At 49.0% G+C, this 20530-nt stretch overlaps 1 protein-coding gene across 4 annotated transcripts in view; it reads left to right on the top strand.

Annotated features, from left to right (window-relative positions):
• The window catches only part of LOC123761629 (uncharacterized), a 180637-nt gene that overhangs the window by 83303 nt on the left and 76804 nt on the right, over positions 1–20530 (top strand). The window contains exon 1 of one of the 4 annotated variants that reach the window (XM_045747681.2): positions 1618–1784. The exons of 2 other annotated variants lie outside the window; for them this stretch is intronic. In XM_045747681.2, the coding sequence (XP_045603637.1) occupies positions 1760–1784 (25 nt within the window). In that variant the 5' untranslated portion in view covers positions 1618–1759. Of the gene's footprint in view, positions 1–1617; positions 1785–11211; positions 11875–20530 lie in introns of those variants that run through there. One more of the 4 variants, XM_045747678.2, reaches the window with a different exon arrangement.

Below are 20530 nucleotides of genomic sequence, written 5' to 3'. Positions count from 1 at the left end.
AGTGGAGATGAGGCAGCGAGGTGAAAGGTGCAGCTCTTGGGTCCCAGTGGAGGTGAGGCAGCGAGGTGAAAGGTGCAGCTCTTGGGTCCCAGTGGAGGTGAGGCAGCGAGGTGAAAGGTGCAGCTCTTGGGTCCCAGTGGAGGTGAGGCAGCGAGGTGAAAGGTGCGGCTCTTGGGTCCCAGTGGAGGTGAGGCAGCGAGGTGAAAGGTGCAGCTCTTGGGTCCCAGTGGAGATGAGGCAGCGAGGTGAAAGGTGCAGCTCTTGGGTCCCAGTGGAGGTGAGGCAGCGAGGTGAAAGGTGCAGCTCTTAGGTCCCAGTGGAGGTGAGGCAGCGAGGTGAAAGGTGCAGCTCTTGGGTCCCAGTGGAGGTGAGGCAGCGAGGTGAAAGGTGCGGCTCTTGGGTCCCAGTGGAGGTGAGGCAGCGAGGTGAAAGGTGCAGCTCTTGGGTCCCAGTGGAGGTGAGGCAGCGAGGTGAAAGGTGCGGCTCTTGGGTCCCAGTGGAGGTGAGGCAGCGAGGTGAAAGGTGCAGCTCTTGGGTCCCAGTGGAGGTGAGGCAGCGAGGTGAAAGGTGCGGCTCTTGGGTCCCAGTGGAGGTGAGGCAGCGAGGTGAAAGGTGCGGCTCTTGGGTCCCAGTGGAGGTGAGGCAGCGAGGTGAAAGGTGCAGCTCTTGGGTCCCAGTGGAGGTGAGGCAGCGAGGTGAAAGGTGCGGCTCTTGGGTCCCAGTGGAGGTGAGGCAGCGAGGTGAAAGGTGCGGCTCTTGGGTCCCAGTGGAGGTGAGGCAGCGAGGTGAAAGGTGCAGCTCTTGGGTCCCAGTAGAGGTAAGCTCTTGGCTCCCTGGTGGTCAACCCGTCCTCGTTTGTAGTATCGTGTTGAGCTTGAACGCTATTGAGCTCTGTAGGATTATTAAACCACAATGACCAACCAGCAAGTGTACTCTTGTCTTGAACATGAGTCCAGAACTAAAATAAACTCTCAGTTCACATACACCGAGAAGCGGATATGATTGATGAAGATAAAGCCACCCCCAGAGGTGGCTACTGGCATGAGTAGCCCCTAAGTGGTAGAATGTCTGAAGTGAAGGACGGAACTATCACGAGAAAGTTCCAAGCCATTAAGACCATATAGCACTTGGACGGTCGGGGATTGAACGCCGACCTGCATGAAGCGAGACCGTCGCTCTACCAGTACCTGGAGTGAATGTAATAGCGAGAAGCGAGGTACACTTGTGTGTGTGTGTGTGTGTGTGTGTGTGTGTGTGTGTGTGTGTGTGTGTGTGTGTGTGTGTGTGTGTGTGTGTGTGTGTGTGTGTGTGTGTGTATCCCTGGCTCGTCTGTATCTCCTGGTGACCTAAGTCCACCTCGACTGTCAGCCTCGGTTGACAGCTCGTGTTATCGAACCCCCAAGTTTGATTCTCGTTAACCACTGCTCAGTCTCCTCACCTACACCAACCCTGGACCTAGCAGTATTCCTACGAGTTTACCCTTCCTTGATAATTGCTCAATAAAACATTACTCGTGAAGAATTTGATGTTTCAGTGTCATCGCTGGTGGTGGAGGGATGGGGGGGAGGGTAGGCCGGCAGCCTCCTGGCGGCGGTGTGAGGAAGCAGGCCAGGGGGAAGGGTCGGCCCGCCTGGCTGTCTAAAACCATTAAACTGTGGACTTAAGTCTGTGGTGGTGCTGGGGCGTCCTGGTGACCTGTGGGACTCCTGCTGTGTTGTGGGGCCGCTGGAGGGTGTGTGGAGCGACGCTTGAGAGAGCCATGGGCTGGATTAAGCTGAGAGGAGGTGAGTAGACAGTCTTAGTCTGGGTTGAGGATTGGTGTTAGGTACTTTTTGATCTTGGGAATTACAGTGCATAGTTGGTGGTGGTGTGAAGGTGTAGTAGTGGTGTAGTGGCGATGGTGGTGGTGTTATCGTTAGGTTATCTTGAGATGACTTCAGGGCTAAGCGTCCCCGCGGCCCGGTCTTCGACCAGGCCTCCTTTTTGTTACACAACCCCCAGGAAGCAGCCCGTTGCAGCTGTCTAACTCCCAGGTACCTATTTACTGCTAGGTAACAGGGGCATCAGGGTGAAAGAAACATTTTTGCCCATTTGTCTCCGCCTCCACCGGGGATCGAACCCGGAACCTCAGGACTACGAATCCGAAGCGCTGTCTACCCAGCTGTTAGGTGTAGTGATGATGGTGATGTAATGATGATGGTAGTGGTGATGGTGGTAATCACTTACTTGTGCTTGCGGGGGTTGAGCTCTGGCTCTTTGGTCCCGCCTCTCAACTGTCAATCAACTGATGTACAGATTCGTGAGCCTACTGGGCTCTATCATATCTACACTTGAAACTGTGTATGGAGTCAGCCTCCACCACATCACTGCCTAATGCACTCCATTTGTTAACTACTCTGACACTGAAAAAGTTCCTTCTAATGTCTCTGTGGCTCATTTGGGTACTCAGTCTCCACCTGTGTCCCCTTGTTCGCGTACCACCAGTGTTAAATTGTTTATCCTTATCTACCTTGTTTATTCCTCTGAGAATTTTGTAGGTAGTGATCATGTCACCATTTAATCTTCTGTCTTCCAGTGTCGTAAGGTGCATTTCTCGCAGCCTTTCCTCGTAACTCATGCCTCTTAGTTCTGGGACTAGTCTAATGGCATGCCTCTGAACTTTCTCCAGCTTCGTCTTACTCCATAACTGGTCTTACATATGTGGTATACAAGTGGTGGGGGTGGTGGGGATTGTGTTATGGTCGAGGCGGTGGTGATGGTGTAGAGGTCAGCAGGCGAGGGGGGTGGTGGTGAGGGAGCAGTAGCAGCAGGAGCAGTAGCAGCAACAGTAGTGTGTGTGTGTGCCACGCGGAGGTATTTTGTGGGAGATTGAGTACTCGTCGCCTTGGATCCATATATAATGATTCCAGAAATGTGGCTTCCAAGTAAGAGTTACACACGCCGGAAACTTGCTTACATTCTTCTACACTTGCACATCGGAAATGGTTCCATCACCTGACTTACGGACACACACAAACTGTTGAATACTTGACAGACTTACAGTCTTGGCTCTTGCAATATAACGTACAAAATCATTGAAAGGGAACATCCCTGACGTACCGATTGTTCAATTGAAAATGATTTACTCAAGACACCATTGATACACACGCTGCTCCGACACTGTTTATAAAGCATACGGATCCAATCAATAAATTCTTGTGGCACTCCTACTCTATCCAATATTACTAATACAAACTGAACATCAACACTTCCAAAAGCTTTCGACCAGTCGAGGTTTATCATGGAGGAAGGAACATTGTTCTTAGACACATAATACACAACATCTCTAATTACATTATTACAATTGTTTATGGATCTTCCAGGCACACCACAGAACTGTTACTTGGATATAATGTTATCCATTGCAATCCTAAGTCTATTCGTCAACAGTTTCGATATTATTCTGTAATCCTCGTTGAACAAAAAAAAAAAAAAAAATAGAGGCCTCCAATTCGTTAGAATATGCAAATCACCTGTTTTTGGAATCATCTTAATAATCCCATGAGATTGTGACATGCTAAGCTGCCTATGCTGTGTGCTATACTGCACCACTTGTACAAAGTCTGTACCAATACATTCCATAGATACAAATCATATTCCGCCGACAACCATCACAACCTAGATTTATGAGTTTTCTTTTTGCGAGAATTTTTTTTTTTCAACATTCTACGCGTGTTTCGTATGTCAAAAGTTACGTACACTTTCTGGACTGTTACCTGTGGGGGCCATTAGAAGATTTTAAATCTACTAATGAACCCCACAGTAGATTGAGGGTCCACATGGGGGGGCCCATTAGTAGATTTTAAATCTACTAATGGCCACCATGGTATATATGATATAATGTATTATATAATTTAGGCAATATCTGAAGGAGTGTGGTTGTGATGGCTGGCAGCCTAGCGTGGAAATTTCAGTACTGTCATTTAAATAAAATTGATTAGTTGCATCATTATTTGCCGCTCGTTTTAATAGCTTGATAATCTCACGGGTCACTTAAATATTGACTTAACCGGATTGTAATTGGATGCTCTCATGTCTGGAACACGTGTGGAGAGACTGGCAAGGAAGGTGCGAAGGAAGCGTGAGAATTGTCGGCCTTTACCGAGGAGCGTGTTAAACCTCTCCAATATTTGACCACATACCTGCCACACAGGGAAGGGGAGAGGTTTGTAGTGATTGCCTTGTTCCGTGTGCGCGTCGTTCCGTGTGTGCGCGTCGTTCCGTGTGTGCGCGTCGTTCCGTGTGTGTGCGTCGTTCCGTGTGTGCGCGTCGTTCCGTGTTGCACGCCGTTCCGTGTTGCGCGTCGTTCCGTGTTGCACGCCGTTCCGTGTGCGCGTCGTTCCGTGTTGCGCGTCGTTCCGTGTTGCGCGCCGTTCCGTGTTGCGCGTCGTTCCGTGTGCAGGCGTGTCGTCGTGGGAGCCCTGGTCCAGGAGCCTTTTCTTTTCTTACCGTCAATCTTCCACCTTTGCCACCACTTTATTCTTTGTTATCAGCCCCCCCCCCCCCTTGGCCGAGGCCTGGCTCAAGTCTCCAGTCCCCTTCCTCTTAACCCTCCCTCTTGACCCTTCCCCGTCTCCTCCCTTTCCCCAAGCCCCCCTCCCTCAACACCCCTTCCTCCCTCCCCTTCCCCCACACCAGCCAGGAGGTAAACAACAGGTGACGTCACGGTATTTAAGTAGAGTTCTTCCCTCCAAACGGTTGGTGGTGGTTGTTATTGTGGATAGTTTTTGTTCTTTGTTCTGTGGTCCGTGTTGTTGCTACAGCGTGTATGGAGGAACTCGTCTGCTGTTGTTGTTTCAGATTTAACTACTCAGAACGAAGTGTCCATGTAGCACGGGCTATGGTGAGCCCGAGGAACTCGTCTGCGTTTTCACTGCAATATTAGTGAGCCCCACCTGGTGGTGGTGGGGTCCTTGGGACCCCAAGGGGGGTAGGGGGGGGGGGTGCTGCGGGTGTCCCACAAGGCTACTCTTCTTGCCAAAGGATAACAAAGCGTTGCATGCAACTTAGGGAAGTCCCCCTGTGGGCCTTGCGACTCTCTTCCTTTCCCTCCAGTTTGACACTCTTGTTTGGGAATATAAACCCGCCAGGTTGTTAACTCTGGCCAACAAGTTGTTCCGGGACGACCTGCCTTGACCCGTGGGTACAGGTCTGGGAAGGTCGTGGCGGGTCAGCCCTGTCGTCCAGGGTGGTGGTCGTGGGGAATCTAACGGGACACCCAAGGTCGCTTCCAGTCATGGGCTACAAGAGACGTGGCCCCAGGGAGGAGAAGAGGAACAGGATGGAGCCAGGAATGGAACATTTTGTGTGGCTGGCTGACGCAGGGGGGGGGGGGGGTAATGGTCATTGAGAATCATTATCTTAATAGCCCCCTTACCTACAGCCTAGGTAAGGGGCTGTATGGCTATCCCGGTGGGAGCCCTTGCTAGCTAGGGACGACGTGTCTGGCAGTGGGTCTTCTTGGGTCACCGACTAGGAGTATGTTGCAAGCTGGGGCCCAGGCCGGGAACACTGTGGCGTAACTGAGACTGCCGTTACTGGCCAGGACGTGTAGGGGGGCTGTGTGAGGGAGGCGCGGCCGGGGCTGGCCTCCCCACCTGGGTCACGGCCGCTCACGTCAACATGTTTTTAGCCTGGACTCTTCTGGGGGGTTTCTTCCCTTCTTGTATCCTCTCCAACTTCTTCACCCCACCTACTGCTGGTACTGTTGTTGCTGCTCCTGTTGTAGCTGCTCCTGTTGTTGCTTGTTACTGTTGGTGTAGCTGGTGTAGGCTGCATGCAGCTGGTGTGATGGCCGTACACAGTGACCTCACTACATCACTCACCTTGTAATTCATCACACACTTCAGGTGGATATAACCTGTCACATGTGTAAGTGACTCGGCCTCTGGGACATTGGGGTTAAGTTCTTGAACCCCTTATGGAACTATCCTCCACTGCTTGTATAAACGGTATAGCAATTAAGTGATTGATATACAATTACTTGATCACTATATTACACATTAATATATTAATGGTAAATAGTAGCCTCTACAATAATGAATCCTGTAGGCCTAATGGAATCAAAAAGCAATATTTAGCAAGATGGGCTTTCACCCCCTCCCCTCTCCCCCCCCCCCACCTTGTCTGACGTACCTTGTCGTGTCATTCCTGTGTGTCACTTGTATATAAAGTGGGTAACACCTTGAGGGGACCTGCTGCCTGGGTAACAGCTTCTCCCCCGAATCAACCTACCCTGGCTTTGCGCCCTGGTGAGACCACTCCAGACCGACAACCAGAGCACAACTCCATAGTCTCCTGAGACTGACCTACTAACACCTTCGCTCTCTGGATATAACATTTACTCTTTGTCCAACTTTGACACTTGTTGTAACGTGGGTGACGGCGCTCAGCCGGCGGCCCACAGTGATCTGGCTCCCTGCTGCTGTTGAGCTGTCCTCTCCCATGGCGAGGTTGACTGAAGTGTTGTGTTAGAGAACACTGAGCAATGGTTGGCGTCACACGAACACTGCTCTGGCATGTTAGGGGGAATTCGGCCACTCTATGAACTGGTCTCCGTCAGTGATCTTGTTTCCTCTTTCAACACCTGTCATCCTCCCTCCCTCCCTCTCTCTCTCTCTCTCCCTTCTCTCCACTCCTGGTCTTCGCTGCCTTCATACTTCCCTCACTAACTTGTTTTTCTTCGCCTCATTGTAATTATTCTCTCTACCTCTCATTTTTCCTTCTTGGCGCCTGACAGCTGGGTGAACAGCGCTTCGGATTCGTAGTCCTGAAGTTCCGGCTTCGATCCCCGGTGGAGGCTGAGACAAATGGGCAAAACGTTTCTTTCACCCTGATATCCCTGTTACCTAGCAGTAGATAGGTACCTGGGAGCTAGACAGCTGTTACGGCCTGCTTCCTGGGGGGGTGAGGGGTAACAAAAAGTAGGAGGCCTGGTCCAGGACCGGGCCAAGGGGACGCTAAGCCCCGAAATTATCTCAAGATAACCTCAAGATAACCTTCCAAGACTCCCCTCGCCCCGCCCTGCTCGTCCTACCAGGGCGGCCCCTATGTGTGTGTGTTAGATTGACTGTCATAAGTGTGTATAATACACCATTATAAGTATACCTAAACAATTTTTCGTCGTGTATGCAATTATTTCTGTCTCTCTACACCTTTTGTGTATTTGTATACTGTGGAGACACGGTACGGGCCAGTAGCGGTACACACAGTACGGACCAGTAGCGGTACACACAGTACGGGCCAGTAGCGGTACACACAGTACGGGCCAGTAGCGGTACACACAGTACGGACCAGTAGCGGTACACACAGTACGGGCCAGTAGCGGTACACACGGTACGGGCCAGTAGCGGTACACACGGTACGGGCCAGTAGCGGTACACACAGTACGGGCCAGTAGCGGTACACACAGTACGGACCAGTAGCGGTACACACAGTACGGGCCAGTAGCGGTACGCACGGTACGGACCAGTAGCGGTACACACAGTACGGGCCAGTAGCGGTACGCACCATCCACACGGGTACAGTTAGCCTACCTGGCCTGACAGGTAATTACTATACCTGTTGGCATGCCCTACCTCCTGCTGCTGCTGCTGCCTCTGTTCCCTCTCCCCCCCCCACCCCCACCCTCCTGGTGTCTGTGTCGTGTGCTTTTGTTTGTATTGGTCGTGTTTGTTTACATTTTGTCTTGTTTGTATTGGTCGTGTTTGTTTACATTTTGTCTTGTTTGTATTGGTCATGTTTGTTTACTGTTTGTATGTGATGTATCGCTCATTCATCGTGGGGGGGGGGTTATGGAGCTGCTTAGTCTTTGTTGTTGTTGTATTGTGAAGACCTCCTTCCTGGTGCAAAGGATAAGAGACAGACTAAGTGTGTGTTCCATCATCGAGGTGTTGAACCCTTTGTTCTGGCTTGAACAACCTTACCTTGAGGTGCTTCCGGGGGCTTAGCGTCCCCGCGGCCCGGTCTAGTCGACCAGGCCTCCTGGTTGCTGGACTGATCAACCAGGCTGTTGGACAAAAACCTCATCACAATATGAGTATTGTGATGAGGTTTCAATTCAATCAGCGTTGAATTAGCGTTGATTTGACGTTGAATAAAGCATCCGGGAAGGTCCTATATCTTGGGACTCTTTGAGACCACTGTTGACCACGCTGGAGCACACGCGAGGGAGACCCGGGCCTCGCCGGTGATGTCCATATAGTACTCACAAGTACTCACTCAGTTGTACTCGCGGGGGGCGGGGGGGGGGGGGGGGTTGAGCGCGTTCGTTACCGTCACACTAATTACTCAAGAGTATGTTTGTTTACTCGCCGCGGCCTCGCGTGTGACGCTGAACGCGGTTGCGTGCGCGGTCTGTTTAGTGGTGAATGAAAGTTGAGTGCAAGGTTCAGCTGCTACATCGCAGCCCTTTGTTGAGTCACGCCATCAAGGGGTAATTATTTGCAAGTGTCTTAACTGTTGTTCTTTTAAGTTAGCTGACCGGAAACACCAGATTGATGACGACAAGGCTTGTCACGCCCCAGAACACGGTGTGTGTGTGTGTGTGTGTGTGTGTGTGTGTGTGTGTGTGTGTGTGTGTGTGTGTGTCTGTGTGTCTGTGTGTGTCTGTGTGTGTCTGTGTGTGTGTGTCTGTGTGTGTGTCTGTGTGTGTCTCTGTGTGTCTGTGTGTGTGTGTCTTGTGTGTGTCTTGTGTGTGTCTTGTGTGTGTCTTGTGTGTGTGTGTGTGTGTGTGTGTGTGTGTGTCTGTGTGTGTGTGTGTGTCTGTGTGTGTATTCACCTAGTTGTGTTTGCGGGGGTTGAGCTTTGCTCTTTCGGCCCGCCTCTCAACTGTCAATCAACTGTTTACCAACTACTTTTTTTTTCTAACACCACACACACACACACACACACACACACACACACACACACACACACCAGGAAGCAGCCCGTGACAGCTGACTAACTCCCAGGTACCTATTTACTGCTAGGTAACAGGGGCATTCAGGGTGAAAGAAACTTTGCCCATTTGTTTCTGCCTCGTGCGGGAATCGAACCCGCGCCACAGAATTACGAGACCTGCGCGCTATCCACCAGGCTACCAGGCCCCTGTAATGTGTACTCACCTAGTTGTGTTTGCGGGAGTCGAACTCTGGCTCTTTGGTCCCGCCTCTCAACCGTCAATCAACAGGTGCACATGGTGCTTTTAAAATGCTAATCTAACCTACGGACATAAATCCATCTAATTTATATCTATTTTGAGTGGTGTTGGCGAGGGTGTGACCTCCCGGACGCGTCACATTTACCCCAGGCCCCCCTGCTTGTTGCCCGGGGCACTCGCCGCTAGGAAACACCTCCCCGGGGCGCTGAGCAGGGGTCCTGGGCCATCCAAGGGTCCCGGGAGCTAGGGTCCAACACCATGATAGGTTGTAACAAGTGCGTGTTGTATATAATTCCTGGTCCCAGTTCAACCCGTCCTGGGGGGGCGGGGGGAAGGAGGTGAGAAATAATTTCGTGACTAACCATTCCGCCTCCTGAATGGTGTTCTATAATACAACTACAAGACCAGTTACAGTGCCCGAGGCTCCCACGGCGGGTCCTTTCCACCCGACGCGTCACTGGGGCATTTAAAAATGGCTGGGCGTCGACTCGTGGCACTGCTAAGCCGGCGTCGTCGTCTCATTCATGTGCCAGGCACTGTAGGGATCACAGGGGGCGCTCTGGTGGTGGCACTGGCACGTGTAGTGGCCCGAGACCAGTTGGTTAGTGGAGCTTGATGGTGTTAATTGGTCCACGACCAGTGATTGATGATTGATTGTACCGAGGCATGTGCTGGGACGATGTCGAGCCCTCGGGCATGTGCTGGGACGATGTCGAGCCCTCGGGCATGTGCTGGGACGATGTCGAGCCCTCGGACAGGTACATCGACTGATGGCGCCTAAGAATACGTGTAACAAGAACAAGGAAGAGAGTCTTATCATAATAAACAACGAAAACAAATAATTCAACTAACAAATAAATGATCAAATTGCCACGCAAAATAAACCAGCACAAATAGTCAAGAAAAAAATAATAAAGAACCCAAGAGGAAATCAACCAAGATGAAGCGAGAACACATTTGAGTCAAGACGGAGAGATAATAAGACCAAGGAGCACGAGATAACATTAACAAGGAGGAAATTAAGACTTACTTTTGTTATCCCAGAAACTTGACCATAAAAAACGGAGATGGTTCAAGGGTGGACTACAAGCTTCTTGTGTATGGTCTTTTTCTCCAGGCGGCGTTAATTGGTGCCTTCTTTTTTCATAATTACTGGCCTTTCACCGTGGCTTGTGTCACACTAAGCGTGCCCTAGTTACGGTGTAGTGATAAAGTGCATGAAAGTTACGGACACAAAGTCGCTACGGCACTCAGACGTACTGTTGTGAATACTAGCAGTCTCCGTGGTGTAGTGGTAAGACACTCGCCTGGCGTTCCGCGAGCGCTATGTCATGGTTTCGTATCCTGGCCGGGGAGGATTTACTGGGCGCAATTCCTTAACTGTAGCCTCTGTTTAACGCAACAGTAAAATGTGTACTTGGATGAAAAAACGATTCTTCGCGGCAGGGGATCGTATTCCAGGGACCATAGGATTAAGGACTTGCCCGAAACGCTACGCGTACTAGTGGCTGTACAAGAATGTAACAACTCTTGTATATATGTAGAGATTGGTGGAGTGAGAAGCCGTAAGATTTGTTCATGGCTACAGTGGTTTGATGGCATGTGCTCAGTGACTGGTCCAGGAGATATATCTACACAAAAAAAAAAAAGTGATGGATATCTGGGCATAATGCCAGGCGATATAGGTAGTGGATAATAGATTCATGGAGTCAAAGTGATTATTTGTAAATTAATTTTTGATCATGGTGATGACTTTGTGAATGTTGCCATCGAATTAGTGTGTTGATTTGTACGTTAAAGTGTAGATTAAATGTTGGACGTTTTATAAAACACAAACCTAATTAGTATTGTCACTGAACGTGTGTTGAGAGCTCTGTTCGGTCTGGTTATATATATATTATATATATATATATATATATATATATATATATATATATATATATATATATATATATTATATATATAATTATCTAGGTTGTTGTTTTAGATTCAACTACTCTGAACAAAACGTTGCCATGCAGCACGGTCTATTGTGAGCCCGTATTGGACTTACCTGGAACAGGAGCGGGGCCGTGACGTCTCTTAATCCAGATGATTGATTGATGAAGATTAAGCCACCCAAGAGGTAGCACGGGCTATGGGGAGCCCGTAAATTATCTAGGTATACTTGTGGCTTTACATACACGTAGCAGAGGAGCAGGTGATGGAGGTGAAGAAGCAAGTCAAGTGGGACTTGCCTCCCGGACCCCGAAGGTCCGAGTGGCAAAACTACTGCAAGAACGACAATTACATCAACTGTAGTACCAACAGCAATGTCAACGACGAAGACGGTGAATGCCACGGTAATAACTGTGACGACAGGAGCGGGAGATGTGACCAACACGACGACAGGAGCAGGAATGGTGGTCAACTCGACGACCGCCACGACAAAAACCATCGTCGCCAACTCTCATATCAACACAAAATTCGCAACGATAAAAACCCCATATGCGACGAGCGAGAGTTGGTGGCTGTGTTCGGATCTTCTGATTTGACGGCGTCTTGGACAGACGACGACCCCGTGTTGAGATACCTGAAGCAGCGCTACGGGTCGAGAGACGAAGACGAAGGTCTGGTGGACAGTGCGGACGAGCTGGAGGTGGAGGCCCTGGAGGTGGAGAGGTCTCACGGCATCAACCACTCTGCCATAATTACAGGTACGGGCACGGACAATTAGAGCTTGATTGCTGGTGTACGATATTACAACTTTTCGTTATATAATTTTTTGGCCAACATGGTAATTCTAATGTGTGTGTGTGTGCTGCTTTTCTTATTTGGTTCATTAACTATATAGACTCTAGCTCCTGGCCCCTGACTGTATTGGTCATTTGCCATATTTGAAACTTTAATATACGAAATTAGTCTGACTAGGTTTGTCAGCCTGTTCAAAACTGGGACTCGAGACATGATTTATAACTTAACAGTTTCGTAGTGCAAATGCCGAGTTGGCTCGTTGATGGGCTTAATGGCCTGTTAATCTCCGGAGGGTCGTCAAGACCGCCGCAAGTGCTTACTGACCATCCAGCAAGTATACCGAACTCTGGATATAGTCCAGAGCCAAAGTAAACTCGGTGAGTGTACACCCAGAGTAAACCTCTGGGTGTGTGTATCCCTGTCAATTCTGGGGTGTGTCTGGTAGTTAGTGGATAAGCGTGTAGTGAAGGCACGCGGTGTCCCGGGTAGTAACAAGGCACTAGGCGCTCACCACACACTCGCAAGGTGAAATCGACCCCAAAATTGTAACACATAATAATAATAGCTTCTAGTTTCTCTGCGGGCATTTTCCTTCCCTCACTCCCTCCCTTTGCTACTTGCTCTTTCCCTCCCCACTCTTCCCCCTTCCCCGCTCCCCTCCCCACTCTTCCCCCTTCCCCGCTCCCCTCCCCACTCTTCCCCCTTCCCCGCTCCCCTCCCCGCTCTTCCCCCTTCCCCGCTCCCCTCCCCACTCTTCCCCCTTCCCCGCTCCCCTCCCCACTCTTCTCCCTTCCCCGCTCCCCTCCCCACTCTTCCCCGCCCCCCCTCCCCCGCTATACCACACCATTAGTCGTGGGTCAGGTTATTAACTTATTGATCAGAACAAAAGGTCGTAAGAGTTAATGGTCTATGGAGGCAAGGTGAGACTATAATTATCTCGCCTCCAGGTAGGCCTTCTCTCACCAGTGTAGGAGGAGGGGGGGAGGGGGGTGTAGGCCGAGTGTGTGGGGGGGGGGGGTGTTGACTACCGGTACACTAAGGAAACAACACATTAAAACACAACACATATATGTTAACAGTCCATATATGTGTATGTATGAACAACTCGATAAATAATAATAATAAAATAAAGAGCCTTAAACAGAACAACATGTGTGGAAGCATCGGAGTGTGTATATATGAATGCTACACAGTATTCATCTATGGACATCCACATATGGTGAAACACATGTGAAGAACCTCTCACACACTCACAGCTCCCTGACAAGAGGGAGCCAGCTTAGCTTAGCTGCCAACACCCACACATCGTGTCAGCAAGGCGGACAGCCCGCCGCCTGCTTTCATACCTCTCACTGTATTTCCCACTTCTATACTTCCCTTCACCTATGCCTCTCCTTCCTCTTTACTCCCCCCCCCAAAAAAACACTTCAGGCTACACCGCAGCTACTCGTCTTGTAGTGTGTGGTTGTGGGTGTAAGGAAGGGGGTATGGGAAGATGGTGGTGGGGGGGGGGGGGTTTGTAAGGAACGGAAGAGGTTTCTGGAATGCTGGAATGGAAGGTTAGGGGCTTTGGAAGACTGGCTTGTACATCACTCAGGCAAGACAGTAATTAAGGGTGGTAATTAGATGTAATTGGGAGCTGGGCTAAGAGGATCTTATATAGACGTGTGTTGGGGGCGGAGTAGAGGGTGGTGGACCTCCATGGGTGGGTGTACTCGCCTATTTGTAACTGCAAGATAGTTTCAGCTCTTGGGCTCGGCCTTTTTAGTCGCCGGCGTGCTGGGGAAGTAGAGGCTATGGTACCCAGATGTGTCTCGAGGCGTTAAGCTACTGGGAACAAAAAGATGCAAGTAGCACGGGCTATGGTGAGCCCGTAGTGGACTTACCTGGCACAGGAGTGGTGCTGTATGGGCAGACCCAGGTTTTAAAAGCTCTTTTTGCCCAAATGACAGCAGACTAATAGTGTGTCATCCTTTATGATAGTCTCTGTGGCCATATTGGGGCTTACTGTGCTCTATCACCTCTTGGTTTTGACTTTCAAGGAGTCACGCTGAGAATACAAAGTTAACCCAAAAGTTGGAGGAATATTATTTGCCTAATATATATATATATATATATATATATATATATATATATATATATATATATATATATATATATATATATATATATAACTTTAGAACACTTTCCCACCAGGAGACTCGAACCCTAGCCAGCACAGAAGCCTTCCAGCAACTGGCATAACAGGTACGCCTTAACCCTCTCCACCACCTGCTCAGACCCTTAAAAGAGATGGTAATTTCGGAGTATTTAAATACCCCAAAGATCAACACCTCCCAAGAGCACCAGAGCAAGTGAGGGGTCATTTAGACGTTAATTTCATCAAATCCCTATTAATATGGGAAGACACAGTGTCTCTGCTTAAGGCACAACTCTCTTAAACAGGCCTTAAGTGCCTTAAGCAGAGACACTGTGTCTTCCCATATTAACAGGGACTTGATGAAATTAACGTCTAAATGACCCCTCACTTGCTCTGGTGCTCTTGGGAGGTGTTGATCTTTGTGGTATTTAAATACTCCGAAATTACCATCTCTTTTAAGGGTCTGAGCGGTGGTGGAGAGGGTTAAGGCGTACCTGTTATGCCAGTTGCTGGAAGGCTTCTGTGCTGGCTAGGGTTCGAGTCTCCTGGTAGGAAAGTGTTCTAAAGTTGTATACTTAACTCTCGTGTTTAAGAGAGTTGTGTCTTAAGCAGGGAATATATATATATATATATATATATATATATATATATATATATATATATATATATATATATATATATATATATATATATATATATATATATATATATATATATATATATTGCAATTGCGCAATATATATTCACTTGCGCACGCCTGGGAGACGTCTTAGGAGCACGTAAAGGTCGTTTCGTACATTATATTTTTCGATGTGTAATTATAACCTTGTGTTAAAAAACGATGTATTATAGAGGTTGGTGTGTGGGTTGGTTGGTTGTTGACCTACCCACCTCAGCCTGGCCACTACAGCCTAATCAATCAGTCCTTAAGATATTCGGGTTTAACGGCTGGAAAGTTGCAAGGTCCGTCAGGAGTTGCTAATGGCAGACTCAACTCCAGCCCCGCACTCTTTTTTCTTTTTTCTTTTTTTTTGACAGCTAATGCTCAAGGAGTCCTTGACGCTCCTCGGAGGATGTGTTTGTCTGTTTAAGGAGCTTCTGTTGTTGTTTGGGACTTGTTTAACACGTGTTGTGGAACAGGTGTGTGTGTAATTACCTAAGTGTAGTTACAGGATGAGAGCTACGCTCGTGGTGTCCCGTCTTCCCAGTACTCTTTGTCGTATAACGCTTTGAAACTATTGACGGTTTTGGCCTCCACGAAAGTTTATTTTTTTTATTATTGTGTGTGTACTCACCTAGTTGTGCTTGCGGGGGTTGAGCTTCGGCTCTTTGGTCCCGCCTCTTAACCGTCAATCAACTGATGTACAGATTCCTGAGCCTATTGGACTCTATCATATCTACATTTGAAACTGCGTATGGAGTCAGCCTCCACCACATCACTGCCTAGTGCATTCCATTTGTTAACTACTCTGACACTGAAAAAGTTCTTTCTAATGCCTCTATGGCTCATTTGAGTACTCAGCTTCCACCTGTGTCCCCTTGTTCGCGTACCACCCGTTTTAAATAATCCATTATTGTCTACCCTGTCAGTTCCCCTGATAATTTTGTATGTGGTGATCATGTCTCCCCGAGCTCTTCTGTCTTCCAGCGACGTGAGGGTTCAGTTCCCTCAACTTTTCCTCGTAACTCATGCCTCTTAGTTCTGGGACTAGCCTAGTGGCATACCTCTGAACTTTTTCCAGCTTCGTCTTATGCTTGACAAGGTGCGGGCTCCATGCTGGGGCCGCATACTCCAGGATTGGTCTTACATATGTGGTATACAAGATTCTGAATGATTCCTTACACAGGTTCCTGAACGCTGTTCTGATGTTAGCCAGCCTCGCATATGCCGCAGACGTTATTCTTTTTATGTGGGCTTCAGGAGACAGGTTTGGCGTGATATCAACTCCTAGATCTTTTTCTCTCTGTGTGGAAGCATCGGAGTGTGTATATATGAATGCTACACAGTATTCATCTATGGACATCCACATATGGTGAAACACATGTGAAGAACCTCTCTCACACTCACAGCTCCCTGACAAGAGGGAGCCAGCTTAGCTTAGCTGCCAACACCCACACATCGTGTCAGCAAGGGGGACAGCCCGCCTGCTTTCATACCTCTCACTGTATTTCCCACTTCTATACTTCCCTTCACCTATGCCTCCCCTTCCTCTTTACTAAAAAAAAAAAATATTGACGGTGTGTCCACTCAAGACACTGCCCAATAAAATCGCCCCTCGGGGCAAAATTAAAAAAAAATGGGGTTCCTAACGTTTCAGGTTAGGTTACCACTTAGTCTCTCGTAACAGTGACATGTACTACGGGCTCACCATAGCCCGTGCTACTTGGAACTTTTTGTTCCAGGTAGCGAATCTTTAACAACAATAACAGTGACATGTACGTGGTGAGTAATGAAGAGAACCAGCGGGTTGTTCACCTGTCTTAAGCGTGCGGGAGCGCGTGGTAGCCAGAGCGCGCCAACACGGCCCGACACACTGTTGGTACGATATCGTGTAGTGGTACCATGTTGTGGTATCGTGTAGTGGTACCGTGTAGTGGTACCATGTTGTATCGTGTAGTGGTACCGTATTGTGGTATCGTGTAGTGGTACCATGTTGTGGTATCGTGTAGTGGTACCGTGTAGTGGTACCGTATTGTGGTATCGTGTAGTGGTACCATGTTGTGGTATCGTGTAGTGGTACCGTGTTGTGGTATCGTGTAGTGGTACCGTGTTGTGGTATCGTGTAGGGGTACCGTGTTGTGGTATCGTGTAGTGGTACCGTATTGTGGTATCGTGTAGTGGTACCATGTTGTGGTATCGTGTAGGGGTACCGTGTTGTGGTATCGTGTAGTGGTACCGTATTGTGGTATCGTGTAGTGGTACCGTATTGTGGTATCGTGTAGTGGTACCGTATTGTGGTATCGTGTAGTGGTACCGTGTTGTGGTATCGTGTAGTGGTACCGTGTTGTGGTATCGTGTAGTGGTACCGTGTTGTGGTATCGTGTAGTGGTACCGTGTTGTGGTATCGTGTAGTAGTACCATGTTGTGGTATCGTGTAGTGGTACCGTGTTGTGGTATCGTGTAGGGGTACCGTATTGTGGTATCGTGTAGTGGTACCGTGTAGTTGTACCGTGCAGGGGTATCGTGTAGTGGTTCCGTGTTGTGGTATCGTGTAGTGGTACCGTGTTGTGGTATCGTGTAGTGGTACCGTGTTGTGGTATCGTGTAGTGGTACCGTGTTGTGGTATCGTGTAGTAGTACCATGTTGTGGTATCGTGTAGGGGTACCGTGTTGTGGTACCGTGTAGTGGTACCGTGCAGGGGTATCGTGTAGTGGTTCCGGGTGGAGTTTCCGGTGGTGTAGGTGGAGGAGGTATAACAATGGCTGACAGCCGTGCGTGTTAATATACCAGTGGTGTAAGCCAGGCTTGTCATGTGCCAGTTACCACCACCTTAAGCCATTGTTTCCCCTTGGCACTCACCTCCACGGCGTGTGTACTCGCCTAAATGTGCTCGCAGTGTCGAGCCAGGCTCCTGGGCCCTCGCCTTCCCAACGTTCTTAGATTAGACTCGTTTCTTAACCCTCTTGCATCATAATTACATTTACAAAATTTGAATTTAATTAGCTTCAACAAGTTGAACATGAAACCTGTTTCATTTATCGATAGCTCTAACGCTGAACAAGTTCTTGTTGACTGTGATTCATTTGCGTCTCTTGATTCCAGCAATGATAACCTCGTTCTCGTTCTGTGGGTGTTCTCACCTAGTTGTGTTGTAGGGGGGACCTCTTTGGTCCCGCCTCTCAACCGTCAATCTACTGGTGTACAGGTTCCTGAGCCTACTGGGCTCTGTCATATCTAAATTTGAAACTGTGTGTGTGTGTGTATGTATTCACCTAGTTGTGCCTGCGGGGGTTGAGCTCTGCTCTTTCGGCCCGCCTCTCAACTGTCGAACTGCTACTAACTATTTTTTTACACCCACCCCCGCCCCCCCAGGAAGCAGCCCGTAACAGCTGTCTTAACTCCCAGCTACCTATTTACTGCTAGGTAACAGGGACATCAGGGTGAAAGAAACTGTCCATTTGTTTCTGCCGGCCCCGAGAATCGAACCCCGATCCACATAACTCCGTATCAAGCGTGCTGTCCACTCAGCCACACCGGCACCGGTGTGTGTGTGTGTTTACAGTTGTGTTATGTGTAATGAGCAAGAGGCGTGAGGTGTTATTGGAGCCAGACAGCCCCGCTCTTGTTAGAGTGCTGACAGCAGTGTGTGAAGCGAGAGGTGCAGTCTGCGACCACTTGTACCCGCGCACAGATAAGCCTGGCTAGGCACCCACCCCTAACCCCCTGGAGGAGCAGCCCCATCAAAGCACCCAAGCCTATAAAATCCACGGAGAATAAGCTCTTAAACATGTGAAATCCTTCTGTGTTGAGAGGGTAGGGGGAGGAGGGGATAGGGAATAGGGGGGAGGAGGAAGATGAAGGACTCTGGGAAACTTGACACGTAAGGGGGAAGTAGAAGTGGGAGAAGGAGAGTAACAGTAGAGGTGCGGGCAGATGGACTCTCACAAAAGAAGGGAGGGTGAGAGGCAGATGAATGTAGGGAGATGGGCGGTGGGGGGGGGGGGGGAGAGGGGGAGAAATAGGAGTGGAGTGAAGAGAGTAATTGGCAGGAGTGGGGGGGGGAATGAAAGTGGGAGGTAGGATAGGAGGAGGGGTAATGGGTGGGAAGTGTCATTGGACCGTTGAAGAGGGGACGAATGGTGAGATTAGGGAAGGGGGGAGGGAGATAGACGGGGGTATACTGTTGGGGGGGGGGGCGGGGTATACTGTTGAGGGGGCGGGGGTAGGAAGTGGTAAGATAACAGGCTGGTCCCCCCTCTCCCCCTCCAATGACAGTTTAATATGCTGAGCCAACAATTAAAGTCAGCCTAACTCTTTGGCCTTCGCAGCCCCTCGCGAAGGCTGATGTACCAACAGCTCTATAGTGTGCAGCAGCAGCTCTATAGTGTGCAGCAGCAGCTCTATAGTGTGCAGCAGCAGCTCTATAGTGTGCAGCAGCAGCTCTATAGTGTGCAGCAGCAGCTCTATAGTGTGCAGCAGCAGCTCTATAGTGTGCAGCAGCAGCTCTATAGTGTGCAGCAGCAGCTCTATAGTGTGCAGCAGCAGCTCTATAGTGTGCAGCAGCAGCTCTATAGTGTGCAGCAGCAGCTCTATAGTGTGCAGCAGCAACAGCAGCTCTATAGTGTGCAGCAGCAACAGCAGCTCTATAGTGTGCAGCAGCAACAGCAGCTCTATAGTGTGCAGCAGCAACAGCTCTATAGTGTTGCTCTGCTTCTAAAGCCAATTGAAATACAAATACTCTCTAGTATTTTTCAACTTGATAAATAAAGTCAAAACCCTAACTCGCTTTTGTTGGCATGTTCTTACTAATGAGATATTGAACAAAACTAATTATCTTTACCCATCAAAGTATTTACAAACTTTGTTTTCCTTCCATAGTTGCTTTTGCTAGCACAAGATGGGCTTTGCAGCGAATATCTTGAACACTAAGAACGTGAGAATTAGGGAGCACAGTACCAGGCCCGTTGGTCCATACTAGGCTGGTCCCCTCCAAAATAACCCTTTCTCATTCAAATAACCTATCCAATCCATTTTTTTAAACTTGTTACTATCTGTTCCATTTATCCACAATCTTGTTTCTAAACCAGTAAGCACTTCCCCGTGTCCCCTTCAAGATGAAGTTCCTCCAGCTTGAGGCCATTGTTCCGGCTTCTGACCTTCTTGGAGCAGCCTAGCGCATGGGCTAGGGGGCCGCGGGCTAGGCTGTGTTACTTGGGGCTCCTCTGTGTTACTTGGCGCTCCTCTGTGTTACTTGGGGCTCCTCTGTGTTACTTGGCGCTCCTCTGTGTTACTTGGGGCTCCTCTGTGCTGCTTGGAGCTCCTCTGTGTTACTTGGGGCTCCTCTGTGTTACTTGGAGCTCCTCTGTGTTACTTGGGGCTCCTCTGTGCTGCTTGGAGCTCCTCTGTGCAGCTGTGTTGTTCTTCTGGCCTAGCAGCTGGGTGGTCAACAGTTCTCATCTCCCTTAGGAACAGTTGTTGGTTATTAGCCAGTTATTTCCATTCATTTCATTTCTTTATTGTGCACCCCATATCCATCCCGTGGGCGGTGGTGTAAAGGGTTCAACCCGTCCTCGGCTCAAGTCCATTACATCCAGCGGTCGACCCCACAGACCCATTCATAAATTTTAACATGCTGTTCATTCAAAACGGGAATTTTCTCAAGCATAAAATAATATTATAATATATTAGCATATTCTGTATATATAGGCATAGGTTAGGTTAGGTGTTTAGGTTCTGTTGGCGATTATTTATATTTGCAGTACGTGGGTGAAGCATTTAGAGCGTTGTGATTCAAACAAAATTTGTCAGTGAAGCACTT

The sequence above is a fragment of the Procambarus clarkii genome, chromosome 24 (assembly GCF_040958095.1).
Source record: "Procambarus clarkii isolate CNS0578487 chromosome 24, FALCON_Pclarkii_2.0, whole genome shotgun sequence".
NCBI lineage: Eukaryota > Metazoa > Arthropoda > Malacostraca > Decapoda > Cambaridae > Procambarus > Procambarus clarkii.
Note: the sequence above shows the minus strand (reverse complement) of the source record. Positions and strands in the feature narration are given on the sequence as shown.